General features: G+C 43.0%; 1 protein-coding gene across 8 annotated transcripts in view; it reads left to right on the top strand.

Moving 5' to 3' along the window:
- The window catches only part of GHR (growth hormone receptor), a 301,945-nt gene that overhangs the window by 254,587 nt on the left and 25,925 nt on the right, over positions 1 to 21,433 (top strand). For all 8 annotated transcript variants that reach the window (XM_043488960.1, XM_043488956.1, XM_043488957.1 and 5 more), the window contains 3 exons: positions 7,401 to 7,530; positions 15,435 to 15,595; positions 19,913 to 20,091. In XM_043488960.1, the coding sequence (XP_043344895.1) occupies positions 7,401 to 7,530; positions 15,435 to 15,595; positions 19,913 to 20,091 (470 nt within the window). The remainder of the gene's footprint in view (positions 1 to 7,400; positions 7,531 to 15,434; positions 15,596 to 19,912; positions 20,092 to 21,433) is intronic.

Raw genomic sequence — 21,433 nt, 5'->3', positions numbered from 1 at the left:
TCCATGAAAATTAAATAAAACAACAAAACAAACTTTGGTGAAAAGATAGAGGCTTAAATGCTAACAGTACTGCATGCATAACTCTGTTTCCTAACCCTGCCATACAGATGAGCTATCCACAGGGGCTGCATCCAGTTAAGTTCCCTGCCAGACCACATGTGCCACAAATATTGTTCCAAGACACTGTAAAGTTCACTTGACTTGACATTCATCTTAAAGTAACTGGATGTTTTCACTAAGTCTTTGTTTTAGTCAAACTTACAGTGTTTTAAATGCACCAAGAATCCATTTTTTAAAGCATACTAGAATTATTTAAAATAATAAAAAAGAAAGAAGTGAATAGTTCAGGGGCAAGTTTGTGAACTCTCGCTCTGAACTCTAAGCCATTAAGTGCCTAAGCAGAAGATTTTACAGCTGTGCCTTCCTCAGTTCTGCAGAGAACCATAAAGGAAATCAAGCGTGAAGGTGAATTCCTTACATTTAGTATCATCCAATGCAAAATACTTTCTTAGATTCTTTGCCAATTCCCAGTGTTAAAGATTTTTTTCCAATAGCTTATACAAATTGAGCAGTCACAGTTTCAGAACCATTTGGTAATTCGTAGGTTATAAAAAGCCTACCAGACTTTTAAAACGTGTGTTCTTTGACACTAGATTATCTATGTGCTCAGTTGTGTCCAACTCCTTTCAGCCCTCTTGGACTGTAGTCCACCAGGCTCCTCTGCCCATGGAATTTTCCAGGCAAACACTGGAGTGGGTTGCCATTTCCTTCTGCAGGGGATCTTCCTGACCCAAGGATCAAACTTGAGTCTGTTGAATTTCCTGCATTGGCAGGCAGGTTCCTTACCACTAGCACCACCTGGGAAGCCCATTTTATCTCTAAGGCAGCTTAGTTACTTAACACTAGTGATCAACCAGGAAGTTTACATACTTCTTTTACCATATTTTGACAGGCTAACATCCATCAAAGACAAGACATTTATTTAGTAAAGAGGGTGTAAGATGCTCTAGGGTAGAGGAATCACTGAATTTCTGAAGCTCTTCAAATAGATGAGTGCTTTGAAAATAACAAGTGTACTTTGGAGAAGGATGAAGTGAAGTGAAATTCTCTCTGTCATGTCCTACTGTTTGTGTACAGTCCATGGAATTCTCCAGGCCAGAATACTGGAGTGGGTAGCCATTCCCTTCTCCAGGGGATCTTCCCAACCCAGGGATCAGACTCAGATCTCATGCATTGTGGGCAGATTCTTTACCATCTGATGGTAAGGGGTGCATGGTAAGGGGGCCAGGAATGCATGGCCTCAAAGCAGAATTTCAAAAGGGAAGACTCCAGAAAGCTGGGCAAGGGATTCTTTCCCCTCCACCTAAGTGTTTACAAGTGCGTGCAAAATACAGTGCCCCTCAGTCCAGAACCTAGTCCCCAGGAAGACCAGCAAATATTTAGGCTTTACCAAAAAAATAAAAGGTAACATTTTAGAAACACAATTCAACCACCTAGCCCATTACTTACTTATGAAGTTCATTTGTCTGTTCTATAAAATTGTTGTCTTTTGTATGCCTTTGCAAGTTTTCATTCTTAATCATATCAACGGCTTTTGTTTTCTTTCCTTACTGTTTGTCTATGCCACCCAATTCAAAAAGCAGCTGTCAACTGTCTGCGCTCAGTTATGCTTTGGTCAGAGAGCAAGGTTGTCTCTTCACAAGATATTGAGTCCCCAACCCCCTTTCAGCGGTGAGAACACGTGTCCAGGACTGTTGACAGCAGATGGTCCACACGACAGGCTGCCGTGGAGGTGGTACATTGAAGGGCACGTGGCTGTGGTGTGCCTGCCTTCCCCTCCGTGACCTGGTGCTCCAGGAAGAAGGTCGTCCTTTCCTTCCAAAGACCCCTTTCCTTCCAGCCTTCCCCTCCCACTTCAACCGCTCCTCCTCTTCCTTCTCTTCTAACCCTGAACCCTCAAGCACACACTGGGCACTTGTCTGTGATTTCATTTGGTTTTTGTTTCTGTTTTGTCACGAGCTGAGGACAGGAGAGCGTGACTGGTGAGAGAGAACAGGGGGGAAGAAGGCAAATGACTATTTCAGTGCGCGGCAGCTGCTTGATGTCTGTGTCCTGCCCAGGAAGACCGTCTTCCTCCAAGGGGAGAGCCACGGGCCGGGAAGGGGACCCGGCCAGTCTGGCTGCAGTCAGTCGTGGTCACTGTCAAAGGCGATGCGGGGCCACCAGCAGTGCCTCCCAGCCACTCTGACATTGTCCTTCTGTCTTAATTGAACGAAAATCGACTTTTTTCAAAACTTGAATTGTAGTAAAACTCTCTTCAAGCTTTCTTAAAGTAATAATTTCAGTAAGAATACTAGTTTATTTTTAATTTTTATTACCAGTCTATAGTCCACTAGAAATTTGGGCAGGTTTAACATTTAGATGTAACATTTTATACATGTATTTGAAATATCTCTTAGTTTTCCAAGGGTTCATGAACCATTATTATATTCTTTTGAGGCCATAATTAACATTCATATCCTTCTAGCACCCTCCAGAACTTGGCTCACAGGACTAATACCAAGTATCACTCTTGATCTATAGTTGTGCTAGAACTGATCACAGAACCTAACGGATGTGGGAAGCTACCTTTTCACTGCTTACATATAGCTGTGTTTCTCTACAGCAGTGGCTCTCTCAATCTGGGCTACATATTTCAAGCAACAGGTGAACTTTAAAAAAATCTCACTGCCCATGCTGCGCCCCTGACACATTGGGTCAAGCCTCTGGGAGTAGACCAAGGCATCAGTATCTTTCACAATTCCTCGGTTGATTCTAATGTGCAGTCACAGTTAGGAAATCCTGCTCTTAGGGCTCACTGGGGAACAGATTACCAAGAGTTTAGTTAAGAGCACATCTGTTTGCTTATCATCCTTCCTTTCTGGGGATTTTTGAGAAGCGAGAGAGAATTATCTAACAAAAAAGCTACTATTTTTTGCTAGTGCTAAGAGTTTAGATGAAATCACATAGATTTGTGTTTTAATCCCATCTGCATACAACAGTAATATAATTATGGGCAGCTCACTTCTCTGAACTCACAGTTTTACCCACATTTCTAAGTGAAAATAGTACCTGCCTTCTAGAGCTGTTATTCGTGTTAAAGGAGATAATATAAGCATAATATCATCAGCATGATGTAATATATAGCATGAGGTATGTAACCTAGTAATAATAACTAAAATAAGTATGTCATTAGTTATTTTCAAAATGAAACCCCAAAGAGAATGAAAATGAATCCCAAATTTATTGTTAGTATTTTTGAATGCTGAGCATTGTTAATACTGACATTTCTTCAGGAGGCAGGACCACTTGAGTTGGAATAGTCATTTGTCTTAGTGAGAATTAATTTAGGGTCAAAGGTGGTTTCTCTTGTCCATTGCAACATTAAGAGATGCTGTAAATGGATAGTATACTACACTGTCTTTGCTACTGCTGCTACTGCTAAGTCACTTCAGTCGTGTCCGACTCTGTGCAACCCCATCCCTGGGATTCTCCAGGCTAGAACACTGGAGTGGGCTGCCATTTCCTTCTCCCGTGCATAAAAGTGAAAAGTGAAAGTGAAGTCGCTCAGTCATGTCTGACTCTTCGCGACCCCATGGACTGCAGCCCACCAGGCTCCTCCGTCCATGGGATTTTCCAGGCAAGAGTACTGGAGTGGGGTGCCACACTGTCTTTAGGACTATACTAAAAAAAAAAAATCACGAGCAGGTAGGAAGTATTTCTACTTTAGAAATGACTGTATGTGGCTCATCAGAGAGGACCTCAGAGAGTATCATAACCATTGGTCATCTTCATAGTGAAACACAGAACAAGTTTCTACTGGGATTTTTAGATCTAAAAGACAGGTGCTCATTTTAAGGTTAGGCCAGTACCACTCAGATTTGGAAAAGCTCAGTATGACTCTAAGGAAATGGACTTAGGAATGCTGGATGTCTTCAACCACAGTGGTAACAGCTGAAGCAGGAGGAATCTAAGAAAAAGAGAAGCAACCAGCCATACTGCAGTTCTTCTTGCCTCCAAAAGGGAATTTACCCCCTTTCCTATGCTCATTGTGACATATTCTATTTGTGACTTATGTCATTCTTAAATGCTTCTTTGAAGTTCTAATGTGTTAGTTGCTCAGTTGTATCTGACTCCTTGCAACCCTAGGGACTGTAGCCTGCAAGGCTCCTCTGTCCGTGGGGATTCTCCAAGCAAGAATACTGGAGAGGGGTGTCATGCTCTCCTTCAGGGGATCTTCCCAACCTAGGGATTGAAGCCAGGTCTCCCACATTGCAGGTGGATTCTTTACCGTCAGCCACCAGAGAAGCCCTGATATATTGGATTTATTCCTTATATATCAACAACATTCAAACATTTACTATGGTTAGTATTTTTCCCTATCCTTCCTTCACATGGACTTAGCAGGTGGGCCTGCTTCAGATTCTCTCGCAGGGCTGTGCTCAAAGTGCCAGCGAGGGCTGTGGTCTCATCTGTGGTGTGGACTGGGGAAGGATCGGTTTCCAAGCTCACTAAGCAATTGTTTCCCAGGATTCAGCTCTTGGAGGGTTGTTAGACTGAGGGCCTCAACTTCTTGCTGATTGTGGACCAGAGGCCACCCTCAGTTCTTTGCTGTGTGGTTCTTACCCCCATGGCGGCTTGCTTCAGCAAAACCAGCAAGAGACTCAGCCAGCCAGCAAGACCGAAGTCAAAGTCTTTTGTATCCTAATCACAGATGTGACATCCCCTCAATGCTGTTATATTCCACAGGCTATAGGCAAGTTGCTCAAGGGGAGAACATACTTAAGGTTGTGGACAACAGGAGGCAGGGATCCATGGGGCCACAGCACCTAACAGCACACACCCAGCCATAAAAGAAAGGAAGGAAGGTGAGGAAGAGGGTGCAAATAAGGAGGGGGAAAAAGGAGGAAGGCAGGGAAAGGAAGGCAGGCAATGAAAGACAGACATAAAAAAAAGACCCAAAAAATTAGCTTTGCTGCACTGCGTCTACAGCAGGATTCCTCTGTGGGCATGTTATTTCATCACATTAGCACCACAACTAAGAATTTCCTATTTCTTACTTAAAATGGAAGATAACATGGGGCTTTCTATACATCTGGAGTTAAAAGGAAACAGAATAATCAGGAATAGTAAGTTGAAGCAAGGAAAATGTGTTTCAAATTAATTCTTTTAAGTTCTTTTCCCCAAGCTAGCAATTTTTTTCCTTCATGTTTCAAGTTTTCGGTATGGATTTATTCTTCTTACCAGTATATGGAAGGCTTATTGCACAGAGGCTATAGGAACCTGAATGGTGTTTACATTTGGTGTTCTCTGGTGGTTTCAGCTCAAATGCCACAATTGTATTTTGATTATGTACATTGTTATTAATGGTTGTTTATGTCACTTAAGGGCTTCCCAGGCGACTTAGCTAGTAAAGAGTCAGCCTGCAATGCAGGAGACCCCAGTTCGATTCCTGGGTCGGGAAGACCTCCTGGAGAAGGGATAGGCTTACCATTCCAGTATTCATGGGCTTCCCTGGTGGCTCAGATGGTAAAGAATCTGCCTGCATTGTGGGAGACATGGGTTCCATCCCTGGGTTGGGGAGATCCCTGGAGGAGGGCATGGCAACCCACTCCAGTATTCTTGCCTGGAGAATCCCCATGGACCGAGGAGCCTCGTGGGCTACAGTTCATGGGATCACAAAGAATCAGACACAACTGAGCAACTAAGCATAGCACAACACACATCACTTAACTGTCAAAGTGAAGTCACAAAGCTTAAGAAAGAGTTCATCTATTCCAGCCTCTCTATTGAGGAAGTTGAGGCCCAAATGACTTGGGAAGTTCAAGGCTAAATACTGTCAGAGCTGAGACTAGATCACAGATCTCTCAATTTGAAATCTGGGGCATTTCCTCTCCTCACATTCTGTCAAAGAGCAGTCAGAATGTACAGTCCTCCCTCAACATTGCAGGTGTTAACACATGTTTACTGTTGTTGTTAAGTTGCTAAGTCATGTCAAACTCTTTGCAATCCTGTGGACTGTGGTCCACCAGGCTCCTCTGTCCATGGGATTCTCCAGGCAAGAATACTGGAGTGGGTAGGCACTCCCTTGTCCAGAGATGGATCTTCCCTACCCAGGGATCAAACCCACATGTCCTACATTGGCAGCCATATTCTTTACCACTAAGCCACCTGGGAAGCCCTAAAACATGTTAGTTGTGGCTTAAATTTGGTTTATTTAGCACTGATTTTCTGGAAGGATCTGAAAATAACACTTTGGGTGCATCAGCTAATAGAAGAAGGAACTTTTCCAGGAACTCTACTGTATAATAAAGTGCCTGCCTAATAAAACACACACTTTTTTCATTTGCAACAGATCATACAAGCTCCTATGCTTCAGTTAATTAACACTGACCACCATCTTCAAAATGGCCATGGAAATCAGAAGAACAATTAAAACTGATACACAAAAATTTCTTTTGCCTCAGACCTGCTGAAGATTTCATAGATGCAGAGGAATCAGCTAATATCCTCACATCTAGGAGGCTTTTTCCACTTCCCATGTTAGAATTGATACATATATATGCATAAGTTGTTTAAAGTAGGTATCTATTTAATAAGCTTACTGGCTGAATCTTTTAAAAGAAGGCAAACATTAGTAACTTTTTATCAAAAATTTGTAAAAAGGGAAAAGGCTCTGTGGTGAATGCTGTGGTCCCCACACCACATCCCTTGGGCCCACCTGTTACCAAGACAACCATCCATGGTGGGCAGCTGCCACCATGCATATCACTGAGCACATTTCAGGTGTCTGTCTGGGTTTTTAAGAAGTCTAGCAAGGACCCTCAACCCATGTGCAGGTGCAGCCTGGAAGTTCGTGGGCATTAATACCTCCCGGGCAGCCCTCAGCCTTTGGGAGGTAGGAGTTGACATATAAACGCCCTGGTCTTCCATCCTTGTCAAGGATACCAGGAAGGCACACTCTGCACAGCTTCTCAGGGGGGCCTCTATGGGGTTGGGCCCCCGTCGGCCACTATGGGAACGAGCTGAATAGTACACGCTGTATTAGCTGTTCCCTGCTCCTGGCATCCCTCTCTCCCTTTCCTGGAGTCGCCCTCCTAGTAAACTACTTGTGCCCAAGTCCTCATCTCTAGCTCTGGTTTCTTAAACAGCACCCCCCACCCCAAAAATAATGTTGGAAATAAAGACAAAATGGTTTGTTCTGGAATCAAGGGCTAACAAATAACTGACAACAGCTCTGAAGCTATGGCCCAGAGAAACAGCGTTTCTAGAAGTGGTTATCCTTGATCACTTTAAATATATGTCTCATTAGGACCATCCATTACCCTCCTGATTTCATGACTTGTCTTTTTATCCTGCAGATTCTTCTGGGAATCCTAAATTCACCAAGTGCCGTTCACCTGAACTGGAGACTTTCTCGTGTCACTGGACAGATGGGGCTAATCACAGTTTACAGAGCCCAGGATCTGTACAGATGTTCTATATCAGAAGGTATTGGCTTCATGTTTTTCTGATTTCTCTCCATGAATTTTCTGATGAAAATGCATTGAGTGTCATGCAGTGGTGGGAATGGAAATGATCTGCTTTGGTGATCTAAATGCATTCACCCATTCATTCATTCAAATATATTAGTTAAGCCCTTACTATATGTTGGGTACTATTTTAGATGCTGGAAATATGGCAGTGATGACAAAAAGATAAAGTCCCTGTCCTCCTGAAGATTAATTTCCAGTGAGGAAAGACAGACAAAAAAATTTAAAAACTTAAAAAATTAAATTTCAACTGGTATATGGATTACTGAGAAAAGTAAAGCCAGGAAGAATGTTAGCACTGTGTAAATATCTGCATGTGCATGAGTGTCTGAGGGTGAATATGTGAGTATGAGTGAGCACATGTGAGTGCATGAATGTGTGTAAAAGTGGGTATAGTGTGACTATGCATGAATGTGGGAAAGCAGGTGACTATGCATGTGTGAATATGTGTGAAAGTGTGGGTGTGTATGGATATGCATGAGTGTGTGTATCTGTAAATGGGAGCATATGGGAGAGTAAACATGTGAAAGTGAGCCTGTGTGAGTGTGTGTGCCTGTTGAGAGCTCAGGTGATACCTTAAATGAGGTCTTCAGAGGCCCCTCTAGTGGTACCTGAGAGCAGAGACATAAAACAGGTGAAAAAGGCCTTGTGACTATCTGAGGGGAAGACTGTACAGACAGAGGAAATTGCAAGTGCAAAGGCACTTTGGCTGACATGGCAGGTTGGAGGAAATCAGGAGGCTGGCTAGGACAAAGTGGAAGACAAGGAGAGTGACGGGGGGAGCAGTCAGAGGGTTAAGTGGGACCAGACCGAGACGAGCCTTGAAGGCCACAGCCCAGCCGACTTCCTCTGTGCTGCAAAGCCATAGGGTTTTGTTTTGTTTTTTAAGATATGTGTAAGATGATTTGGTTCCTATGTAGAAAATCGACTTTGTCCCTGTTAAATTCATTATCTTCAATAAGGGACTGTGATACTTCTCTTTTCCATTTTTACGGGTGGTCTTGTAAAGAAGAGTGAAGACAAGGATCTTTCAGTGTAATCACCATCCAAGTCATTTATTGCTTGCCCCTCACTTGGTATGATTTCCATTTCTGTATATTCTCATGTGTACCTTTATGCTCTTTAAAACCTTAGGCTCAAACTCTCTATCATCTTCTCTTGTCCACCCAACCCTCAGGGAGGACCTAAACCAAGAGGTAAGGTTAGTGGAGACCCCCTTAGGTGGCGGTCATCAGTCCCAGGATGGTGCTATCGGTCCCCCAGAGGAGCCAGGAAACTAAAGGAAGGGGCAGCAGGAAGTGAAGGGAGAGAGCTTAGGGCCAACCATCCTATATTTCAGCCTGGCTCCAGCCCTTGCTCAAGAGTAATACTGTACAGATTAGTCATTCTGTACACAACTCAGCCACCTCATATGCAAAATGAAGATAACAGACCTTTCCCCATGGCTTCTTGGGAGGATTTTATTAAGTAACATATGAAAAAGCCTTATCACAGTGCTTGGTGACAAGTGTAGTAAGTGCTGAATGAATAATAGCTCCTATTCTTATTATTGGTAGTATGAGAATAATTTAAAATACTATAGAATTCCAGTTCCTGGGCTAACAAAAGCAATTTTTTTTTTTACTGCCTATGATTATTGATATGCTATAAGACCATTTTTAATGCAGAGACAGGTGCTTAATTTGCAAATAAATACTTTGAATTAACAACCAGGATGGGCCTTCCAGATGTGTGAGAGGTCTCTCAAACATACCCCAAAGGGCACACAAAGATGAGATGCTTGGGCACCAAATGAACTTTTACCCCTGCAAGGCTGATACTGCAGAGGTTGGACTGCATCACGCCAGGCTTCCTTGTCCTTCACCATCTCCCGGAGCTCAAACTCATGTCCATCTAGTTAGTGATACCATCCAACCATCTCATCCTCTGTTGTCCCCTTCTCCTCCTACCTTCAATCTTCCCCAGCATCAGGGTATTTTCCAATGCGTCAGCTCTTTGCATCAGGTGGTCAAAGTCTTGGAGCTTCAGTTTCAACATAAGTACTTCCAATGAATATTCAGGATTGATTTTCTTTAGGATAGACTGGTTTGATCTCCTTGTAGTCCAAGGGACTCTCAAGAGTCTTCTCCAACACCACAGTTCAAAAGCATCAATTCTTCGGCACTCAGCTTTCTTTATAGTCCAACTCTCACATCCATACATGACTAATGGAAAAACCATAGCTTTGACTATACAGACCTTTGTTGGCAAAGTAATGTCTCTGCTTTTTAATATGCTGTCTAGGTTGGTCATAGCTTTTCTTCCAAGGAGGAAGCGTCTTTTAATTTCATGGCTGCAGTCACCATCTGCAGTGCTTTTGGAGCCCAAGAAAATAAAGTCTGTCACTGTTTCCATTGTTTCCCCATCTATTTGCCATGAAGTGATGATGGGGCTGGATGCCATGATCCTAGTCTTTTGGATGTTGAGTTTTAAGCCAGCTTTTTCTACTCTCGTCTTTCACTCTAATCAAGAGGCTCTTTACGTCTTCTTTGCTTTCTGCCATAAGGGTGGTATCATCTGCATATCTGAGGTTTTGATATTTCTCCCAGCAATTTTGATTCCAGCTTGTGCTTCATCCAGCCCAGCATGTCGCATGATGTACTCTGCATATAAGTTAAATAAGCAGGGTGACAATATACAGCCTTGACATACTCTTTCCCAATTTAGAACCAGTCCATTGTTCCATGTCCAGTTCTGTTACTTCTTGACCTGCATACAGGTTTCAAAGGAGGCAGGTAAGGTGGTCTGGTATTCCCATCTCTTTTTTTGTTTGTTTGTTTGGTTTTTGTTTTGTTTTTATTCCCATCTCTTTAAGAATTTTCCAGTTTGTTGTGATCCACAAAGTCAAAGGCTTTAGCGTAGTCAATAAAACAGAAGTAGATTTTTTTCTGAACTCTCTTGCTTTTTCTATGATCCAACCGATGTTGGCAATTTGATCTCTGGTTCCTCTGCCTTTTCTAAATCCAGCTTGAACATCTGGAAGTTCTTGGCTCATGCACTGTTGAGGCCTGGTTTGTAGAATTTTGAGCATTACTTTGCTAGCATGTGAAATGAGTGCAGTTGTGCAGTAGTTTGAATATTCTTTGGCATTGCCTTTCTTTGGGATTGGAATGAAAACTGACCGTTTCCAGTCCTGTGGCCACTGGTGAGTTTTCCATATTTGCTGGCATATTGAGTGCAGCACTTTCACATCATCATCTCTTAGGATTTGAAATAGCTCAACTGGAATTCCATCACTACCTCTAGCTTTGTTCACAGTTATGCTTCCTAAGGCCCACTTGACTTCGCACTCCAAGATGTCTGGCTTTAGGTGAGTGATCACACCATCATGGTTATCTGGGTCATGAAGATCTTTTCTGTATAGTTGTTCTGTGTATTCTTGCCACCTCTTCTTAATATCTTCTGTTTCTGTTAGGTCCGTACCATTTCTGTCCTTTTTTGTGCCCATCTTTGCATGAAATGTTCCCTTGGTATCTCTGATTTTCTTGAAGAGATCACTAGTCTTTCCCATTCTATTGTTTTCCTCTATTTCTTTGAATTGTTCACTTAGGAGGGCTTTCTTGTCTCTCCTTGCTATTCTTTGGAACTCTGCATTTAGATGGGTATATCTTTCCTTTTCTCCTTTGCCATCACTTGTCTTTTTGTCTCAGCTATTTACAGGGCCTCCTCAGACAGCTGTTTTGCCTTTTTGCATTTCTTTTTCTTGGGGATGGTTTTGATCACCACCTTCTGTACAGTGTTATGAACCTCGAGTATTTCAGCCCAAATAGCCCAGTGCTATTTTTCTGGAAAGGGTAGAATTGATGGGATAAGGAGTATTAGGGAGTATGCAGTAGCAGGGCCGCACCTAATAGAGTACACGTGTGTACTGCTTACAGGAAGAGGCAAATACAGATGCGCCTTCTGGCTCCAATCACTGTTTCTTGGAAACCAGTTCCCAGGCACCTCCTGGAACCATAAAGTCATGACTCCCCATCCCTGGCACACAAATGAGACTGTGACCCGAAGTCATCCAGAGGCAGAGTAGTGGAGGCAGGGAGGAGTGGGAGGGGCCGCTGCACTCCAGGCCTGGCCTTGCTAGCTGAAGCACCGGGGAATCTAACCAGGTCAGGCTGGTCCACAGGACAGGCCCAGGCTGCACGCTTGGCTGGCTCTGCTTCCAGCCAGGTGAGCCAGTGGAAGACGCAGCCAATTCAGAACAGTCCATGCCACCCTGTGCCGGGCCCATGCCAGATTCGGCCTCGGAGCTGGGCCGGGACTCTGCAGGAATGCAAATCACAGGCCCGGTGAGAAGGGGGCTCTGGGAGCCTGTCAGCCTGCTCTGCTCTAGCCTGTTCCTGCAGATGCTTCGTTTCCAAAGAAGTGGGCGAGTGAAGACTCGTTCCCAAAGGCTATATATCCCCCATCCCTACAAACCCCCCCTCAACAAATTATCCTGGTTTCTGAAAAGAAAGTTTATTTGCTCTGCCAGGTTATGGAGGAAATTAGAAAGGAAAATGAGCAGTGTTACTTTCTTTTTTCTAAAAAGAAAAAGAACAAGAAAGAAAATGTTAAATATTAAGCCTAAAACACATGATCTGGATGACTTGAAAACAGTTGCCCTTAGGACATAAATGATAGTCTGTCTGGGTCTTTTTGTCTTCCGGTTGGGTACCTTTAGGTGGAAAGCACGTCTTCTGCTCTTTATTCTGATTTTTATGGATAGGCTCTTTCTAGAGTTCTCAGCCCTATTTCACAAGCCAGTCTGGGAACAAACCTAAAGCACTTAAGTCTTGGGACTAAAAGAAGGAGAGAGTAGCTTTTAGAAATGGACTTTGGTCATCTGTAGAGAAATTCAACCCAGTGAAGGCAGGCAGCAGAGCATCTGTGTTGTGTGTCCATTTGGACAGTTTGTCTAAATTTAACAGTTTAAAAATAAGTTTTAAGTATGTATTTAAAATAAAATTCAACTTCAGTTAATGAGGGAGGGGGTTGGGAGTTGTGTTTTGAAGTAGCTCTTCCTGACCCATTGCACTTTAGAGAAGTACTTTAAGTTGTTTGTTCTGTGGAGCTTGGGTTGGAAATTATCTAAACAGGGTTTTTCATACCATGCCTGTGGGGACCAGGTTGCTGACAGGCCTGAGTTGAGAAACTGCATGCCATACACAGAACTCATCTCCTACTACCAATCCAGACCTGCTAAGCACTGGCCTGCATCTTCAGAAAACGTTTTCATACTATCTTTAATACTGTCAATTTGCTAAATACATTTGACTATTATACAAAACTTGACTCCTTAACTATTATATGAAAATCTCATTCCCTAGGCAATCTTATAAAACCATTATCTTTTACTACACTCGTATTTATTTTGAAAGTCTATCAAGATAAACTATACTATATAGTTCAATGACCTACCTATCCATATTTTCCAGTCTTTTTCCTATTCTGAACACACACACACAGAGTTTATCCTTCCTTCCACCCTCTACACCCTTAATTTTCCCATTGGAGATGAATCTCCCTCTCATTCAAGGGTATGCAACTTTTAAGAGCCTCAACCAGAAATTAAGTAACAGTCCACTGTCCATGTTAATCCCAAGTTCTTTCCAACAGCTGATGAGCAGCTGTCTCAAGGACCCCTTGATATTACATAAGTGTCCTCCGAGTGCCAAACAGACCAGCTTGGGAAACAGCTGTAAACAAGAAAACGTGTCTCTTCTCCCAGCTTCTCATCCCTTCTTCCAGTCCCTGCCCTTGCACAGCCTGTGGGGTCCTTCTTGTCTCCCGCTGCCAAGCACCCACTCCCTAGAGCGATGCTCACAGACCTCCACAGCCTGGCCCACCAGCCCCAAGCACCTCAGAGACATAAGCTCATTCCTTCCCCCTTCTGTTTCAGCCACACGTTACCTGCTTTATGTCTTCTTGACTTGTAAAACACCCTCTCAGCCTAGTGAAGAGCAAGTAAATAACGAATGACACCACCTAAGTAGCAATTTTAAGGAAGTTTTTCCCAAGGATTCCACTGCCTTCTGTTCCCTCTCTTCCTTCCCCTATTGCCATCTTTTAAACTTTTACCCATCTTCAAGATTGCTAAAATACCACGTCCACCTTGAAGCCGTCCATAAATGGTCAAGGCAATCATTCTCTTTTCTAACTCCAGTGAGCACCAGTGAACACTTGCCCAACCTGCTTTGTAATACGATTTCTCAGTCATTCCCCTGAGGCTGAAGTATTTCTTTAAACACACATGACTCCTCTGTAATATCCAGCAATATATTTTATGTATAATCGATGCTTACGAAATACCCATGTACTGAATAAAGGAGATAAAAAAAAGAAAGTATTCAGTGGGTAATTTCTGAGTCGCCATCTAGCCTGAAAGTAGGGATCAAGTCCTTTTAATCCTTACGGCCACACAGCGCTAGTGTCAGATATGATACCTACAGAGTGCTTGCATAGGAGGCACCCAAAAATGGCTTGCTGAATTCACTCATTCAGGCAGGCAGGCAGATGGGAGGTTGGAAGAGAGCTATGTCACATTCTCTCACATGTTCCTGCTACGATGGACTTGAGTCTGAGCCATCTTTTGATTGCTCTGCATTTTTGTTCAGGTCCCCTTGGCAGCTAATCAGGGTAAATCCTTTCCCCAAACTCTGACATCCTCCCCCAGTGACCTTCCTGCCATCTCTTTTCCATTTGACATCAGTCCTGCTGTTGTTTTAAGTCCTCGAGGTAAATAATGCTTTCTGTAGAACAGGGTGGAGGTGAATAACTCTAGGGTGGATCTTAGATATGGAGGTATAGCTTTTCTGATTTCTTCAGTGTTCTCCATATGTCTATCTGTCCTTCATGACTTGTTTCATTTGTTCTCATCTGATCCAAGATACAGGAAAGGATAAGCTCATTCTTTGTAGAGAAACTCACAAAGGAACTGATAGGTAAACTCACTGATTCAATACAGCCCCATTTTTGTTTTTTCCATTCTTTTGATATTATAATTAAATGTCCATTCCTGTTTACAAAATGGAGAAGAAAAATGCTTTCTTAGTTTGGATAATTTTTTTTAATTTCTAGGTTTTAAATTTCTTTGGTTTCTTTTATGAGTAGAGGGGGAAAGACTAGGAGTCCCGTGTTTCTTACTTGGATCTTACTTGGATGTCCAGCATGTTTGAAATGTTACCATGGCTCTTTGTTTAATTAAGCAAAGATACCAGGAATATGGGAAGGAGTTCAAGGCATCAGGAAAACTCCCGCCCTCCACTGCCAAGCACAGGACAACCTCGCAGAGGAGATGGACATAGGATGCAGTGGTTCAGAGTAGGGTGGTAGCTGATTTTCTTCTTCAGGACCACCCACATCTCAATGTCACTCAGCTTGAAGAACACCATCCATGTGTCGCCTCAGTTTCTTCCACCATGAGTTAGGGAAATACCCAGGTTTAAAGACCCAACTGTTCGCTGGGAATCTCTATAGTTTGGGAGTTGATTCTGCAGTGTTTTAATAAAAGAATATTTTTAAACCTCCATAAGCCTCAGAACTTTCATCTGTAGAGTGGGGAAAATACCTACCAATGAATCACTTAAATTAGGAGCTGGCACCTTATATGCAGTCAGTGAAGGGATGCTTTTACTGTAGACAGATGTGCCAAAAGGCCTCCTCTCAGTCTGCAGACACTGATCATCAGCCCACAGATGTGCTAGTCCTTGAAAATGGTACCACTAAGATACTGCTCTTAAAATACTTGTGTCCTGGTTTATTGAATCTGACTCTTGAGCAGCTTGCTTTGACTTGCACTATTGCATGATTTGGGGAACAATTTTTCCTTTTTACCTTCCATTTCAGGGACATTCAAGAATGGAAAGAATGCCCTGATTACGTCTCTGCTGGTGAAAACAGCTGTTACTTTAATTCATCTTATACCTCCGTGTGGACCCCCTACTGCATCAAGCTAACTAGCAATGGTGGTATTGTGGATCATAAGTGTTTCTCTGTTGAGGACATAGGTAAATCACAGGTTTGTGTTTTATTTGACATGGCTTTAGATTACATAAGCGGGGAAGGCTGCAAAGTCCAAGTGCATGCAAGTAGGAAGACTTTGTCATTGCATTGCATTCTCTGGGTGGATGGAAGTCGTCATTATAGCACATGAGATAAGCTGGAAAACAAGAGAGAAAGGGCAGACAGAAGCTCAGGTTGGCTCTAATATTAAACAATCTGGCAGGAGGTTTATAAAGAAAAGAAAAGGAGTCTTATGGAGTCTTTTCCTTGAAAAAGTCTCTGAATGCCAGTTTGTATTCTTGTGTGCCACTACAAGGAAGAAACTCAATGCACTCTTAAGATTCTTTCTCTCCTCATGATCTGGTATGATGATTATATTCAGCTCTACTAGAATACATTGGCCTTGATCTCTGGCATTCCTATAATAAATGCCTAGATTCTCTTTGGGTTTCCCAGGTGGCACTAGTGGTAAAGAACTTGCCTGACTGTACAGGAGATGCAAGAGACACAGGGTCAATCCCATGGTCAGGAAGATCTCCTGGAGAAGGAAATGGCAACCCAGTCCACTATTCTTGCCTGGAGAACCCCACAGACAGATGAGCCTGGTGGGCTACAGTCCAAGATTTTCTTTGCCACAAGGCATAATCATTCTGGAATTTTACATTGACAAAACAGCCAAAATCAGTTTGAAGGCATGTTTATAAGATCTCAAAACAAACACTGGAGATAATCAGTTCAGTGAACTAAGTGAAAGATTCAAGCAGCTTATCCCTTGCCCACCATGTGGACACAGGGGAAATAAAACAAGACAAAGAGCCATAATTGGAATATTCGTGTTTATACTATAATCATATAAACAGCTAAATAGAATCACAGAAGACCATGAGTAGCTGACACTGATGCCTCACATCTATCCACAAAGCTTGTTTGTTGCTTACAGGAACTCCTTGGAGCCTCACTTAGATGTGCTGTTCTTGTGTGTGGTTTCCAGGCTGGAAGAGGCTGAGACAGGGAGGGTGGAAGATGCAGATAGAAAGGAGTAAATCTGATAGACTGACTTGGTGGGAGAAGATTGAAAAAAATGTAACAAGCAGAAGATAACCCATCTGCATGGTTTAAAGAAACTATTGAATCTAGAGAAGCTGTTAGTAATTGAATATATGCCCTGAAGTTAGTAGATGTAGCTATCTAATGACTACATGGGTAGTAGAAAGAATACAGTGTCAAGACCCGTGTTCTAAGCCTGTCCTGCCAGTAGCCACCCCACTCATTCACTTGGCTGATTTTCCCTGAGTGCCTGGCTCCTGGCTGGGTGTGTTGGCTACAAAATGAGTAAGACACAGTCAAGTAGGGAAAGCAGGCATGTTTACAAATAACTGAGGTACCACACAGTAGGTGCTGGCCTCAAGGTGTGTGGAATGCACAGCAAGCCAAGGGGTGGCCAGAGGTGTGAAGGGTTGACTGGGCCTGAGGGATGAGAAGGGGCTGCACAGAGATGGTGACAGTTCAGTTCTTAAAGCCTCAGCAGGAGCTGCCAGGTATACAAGATGGACAGTGTCTGCTAACGGCTACTGAGTTCCGAAAGTGATAACACAGAATGTTCAGACTCAGGAGCGATTTGGCAGGCCTGATGGGTTGACCAGAGAGAATCATCAGTGATTCTGTGTGCCCCACAAAGGAACCTGGACTTTATCTGACTGCCCAGGGGTATGTTTGAGGATGTTTAAGCAGGGGAATGACCTCAGGATATTTACAAAGCATGTACCATAAATCAGGTATGATAACTGTGCTAGATGGCTTCTATTATAATTCCCATATTACAGATGGTGAAACTGATCCCCAAAGCAGTTCAATGTCTAGCCCAAGGTCAGAACTACTGGTAGGCAGAGCTGAGATTTGCACCTAGGCAGCATAGCTCCAGAGCCCTTGCTCTTAACCTCAAAGCCATAGTGTGTGTGTGTGTGTGCGCGCGCGCACGCACACAAAGCTGCTTCAGTTTGTCCAACTCTTTGCAACCCTGTGGACTGTAGCCTGCCAGGCTCCTCTGTCCAAGGGATTCTCCAGGCAAGAATACTGGGGTGGGTTACCATGCCCTCCTCCAGGGAATTTTTCCAACCCAGGGATCAAACCCACATCTCTTATGTCTCCTGCATTTGGTGGGCAAGTTCTTTACCACTAGTGCCACCTGGGAAGCCCAAGAGTATGGTACTAACGTCTCAGGGAAATTCATCTTGCTGCAGTGTAGAGGGCAGATTAGAATAGCACAGACTAGATTGGAAGGCTTTGTGATAATCAAGGCAAAAGATGATGACACACAGGGTTACCATGATAGCAGGGAGGGAGGGAGCTGAGAATAAGAGACAACAAAGAACAGGGGTGACCCTGTAGCTCTTAAGATGCTGATCACAAGCTTCAGCTTCCTTGTGTATCATGACGTATTCTACTAGACCTCTCAGGGCTGGTCTTTGGATTTAAAGTCGTATATGAGTTAGGCATCTGTCATTCATTCAGTTTATTCCACGCTTCTTTGAGTCTCTTCCTTGGGCCAGGAAGCATCTGCACCAGGGGGTCATTTTCTCAGTGTGGGTGGAAGGAGACCATGCTGGGAGGAAAGACAATGTGGGAAAATAGGAGAGGCTGCAATGGGAGCATTATCACACATGGCCTCATTGAGACAGAGACACTTGAGTAAAGAAGGAAATGAGAAAACAGTCCCATGTCTATCTGATGGAAGAGGGCATAGGCAGGGTAAAGATCTGGGGGTGGGAGCACGCCTTTGCTCACTCAGGGAAGAGCGTGGGGTAGTGGAAGGACACGTGGAGAGAGAAGAGGAGCATGATCATAAACCAGATCCTGGAGATCAGAGGGTCAAAGCTATGGCATCCTTTAAGCCATGGTGTGACTTTGACTTTCGTCTAGAGATAGGAAGCCTTCAGAAAGCTGTAAATGATGAGCAATGTGATCTAACTTAAGTGTTAGGATGACCAGCATGTCCACAGTGTTGAGGATTGCATCGAGAATAAACTGAAGGAGGACAAGGACCACAGGAAGAGACTAGTTAGGAGGCTAATGCTTCAAAACAAAATGACAATGGCTAGGACCAGGTGGGGCAGATGATGAGCGGGTCAGGTGATGAGAAGTGGGTAGATTCTGGAGATATCTTGAAATTACAGCTGACAGAATGTGACGTGGTGTGGGGGCGGGGGGGAAATAGTGAGTCAAGAAAGGATTCACCATTTTCATCCTGCAGGAATGGAGTCATCATTAACAGAATTAGGGAAGGTGGAAGAGGAGCAGGTTACAGGCAGAAGACTAGAAGTAAGAGAGATGGTTATTATTATGCTCATCATGGTGGTACTGAGCGTTCTCAAAAGGGACCCTGTTCTATATCCTCTCTTGAAAGTAGGGGAGGGGGTTAAGATTCAACATGAGTAATAAGTTTGAGAAAATTTCCCTTTAAAAACATTTTTATAGTTCAGTCATATAAAGCATTAAGCTTTGGTTTTCAGAATTCAGCAATCCCCAACAAACCTGGAAAGATGAGGTGTAGCTATCATTATGCAGCATATGTAGCTTAGCCATTTTGCAAATCCCTCCAATTTAATTTCCAAAATGTGGTCATGATTAGTCAAATTGGGACTTTCTCTGTTTTTTAAAAAGTAGTATCCACTCCACAGTAGTCAATAGCATGCAGTTAAGTAAAACACAGAAAGCGCTGATTCATCACCATTTGAAAGATCAGTGTAATTCCTTCCTTTTATATCTGAAGAAATGATCACATGGGGCTAGGAAGACAAATGAAGGGGTATTTATCAAGTGTTCTGAAGGACTGTGCTTCTGTAGCCGTGCAGAAATAAATGAGAAAAGAAAATTTAAGAGGCCTTGCCCCAGGTAACATACAGATCAGAAGAAAAAAGATTTCTCAACCCTTCACTCCAAAATGGCTCCAACATATTTAAATACACTTGCGTGTTTCTGACTCTCTATTCCTTTCAGTTCTGAGTTAAAGTGAATTCCTTTGCCAAAATCCCAAAGGATTCATCTTCTCAGAGCCAAAAGAAATGCAAAATGTGACAGATCTTCAAGAATGGCTATAGATCAGATTTTAAACTCAAAATGGAATTTTTTATAGGGGCTTTTTTTCCAGTTAATAACAGGTCATCCTTAATTTAAAAAATGATACTTTGCCATTAAGTGGAAGTATAATGATGGGAATATTGGAAGAATTGAGAATAATGTATGAAGTAACTTAGTCTTCAGAAAAAAGCATTCCACTAACATCAAGCTATGTCTGTGTACTAATTCTCTGCTGAAATGCACAGTACAACCAGATCCACCCGTTGGCCTCAACTGGACTCTGCTGAACATCAGTTTGACAGAGATTCATGCCGACATACTAGTGAAATGGGAACCGCCACCCAATACAGATGTTAAGATGGGATGGATAATCCTGGAGTATGAACTGCACTACAAAGAACTAAATGAGACCCAGTGGAAAATGGTAAGATATTACTACATCTCACATTGAGAAACCCTTTGACTTTTCTGTGTTCAAAAACCCCTCTCATTTCTAATTAGACTTTCTGTTGACTTAATACCACATATCCCAGTTCTAATTTCTTATTTGAGAAAAATGGATATAATCAGTAAAATTTTATCTTGGAATTCTTTAAGACAGCAGATGCTTACATGGAGTTTTATATGGAAACCTATAGGAGAACAGGAAAATGATTTCTCCAGTCATCCCTGGTGTCCGGTCTAACCTTAGAACAATATCACATACTCTAGTCACTCAGCTGTCTGTGAGGATGTGGCTAAACATGGGAAAGGTTATGATCAAGATCAGTAGTGAACTGTGGCTAAATATTCGCCCAGGATTTTAGTTGCTACTGTTCAGCAGACTCCCACTAAAATAAGTTCTTCAGTGACTCCAGGAGGGAAACAAAGGGAGGGAATTGATTCCCTAGAGTTTCAGAAGAATGTTTTGTCACATACCCCAGGGGAGAATCAAGCTAAGAGGTTTTTACTTAGGCAAGCAGCCTGGTATGGGTTGACCTCTGAACTCCTCACTTCCTTGCCAAGGGCGTGGGAACTGGGCACTTAAATAAATTCCGCATGGCACACAACAAGAAGGAAAACAGGATTATCATGCTGCTTTCAATGTAACCAATTCTAAATCAGTCTAACCACAGCCACAGGCCTGGCCAAGCCAAGTGGTTTCTGGCCAGTCACCAGGTCGTGCCCAGCATCCTGGCATGGCCTCACTCCTAGAATTGAGACACCAGGCCCTGTCCATTCAGTAAACTGCTGAAAACGAAGCCAGTTTTGTCATTACTAGCAAGTTAAGTTTAGGGCACTATGAATAGTTAAATATTGGCTTCAAGGTTCTGTTTGTGGAATCATTCTGACTTAGATATCTGTTCCATAACTTGGTACAGAAAAGTTTGGCTGGATACTGAGTCAAACAAGGCTTTCTAAACTCAAACTTCAGTCAAACATTTATTCAGCAACTGACCGAGTATTGAAATAACTAGTATACACAAAGCACCATGCTAGGCACCCCAGGGCAGCATTTTCCCAAAGTATAAATTTTGAACCCTTGAGGGTCCCTGGGACTCTTTCAGGGACTCCACAGGGTCAAGACTGTTTCCATAATACTAGAATGTTCTTTCCTTTTTTGACTGTGTTGATTTACACAGGTGGTACAGAAGCAATGGTGGAAACACTGCTGCTGCCTTCGCACAAATCAGGGCAATAACTCCAAACGATACTGATAGTCACTATGCTCTGCACCACTCTGTACTCAGAGAAAAGAAATGGGAGCAGGCAAGGTGGGGGAAGCA

Source organism: Cervus canadensis, chromosome 16, assembly GCF_019320065.1.
Source record: "Cervus canadensis isolate Bull #8, Minnesota chromosome 16, ASM1932006v1, whole genome shotgun sequence".
NCBI lineage: Eukaryota > Metazoa > Chordata > Mammalia > Artiodactyla > Cervidae > Cervus > Cervus canadensis.
Note: the sequence above shows the minus strand (reverse complement) of the source record. Positions and strands in the feature narration are given on the sequence as shown.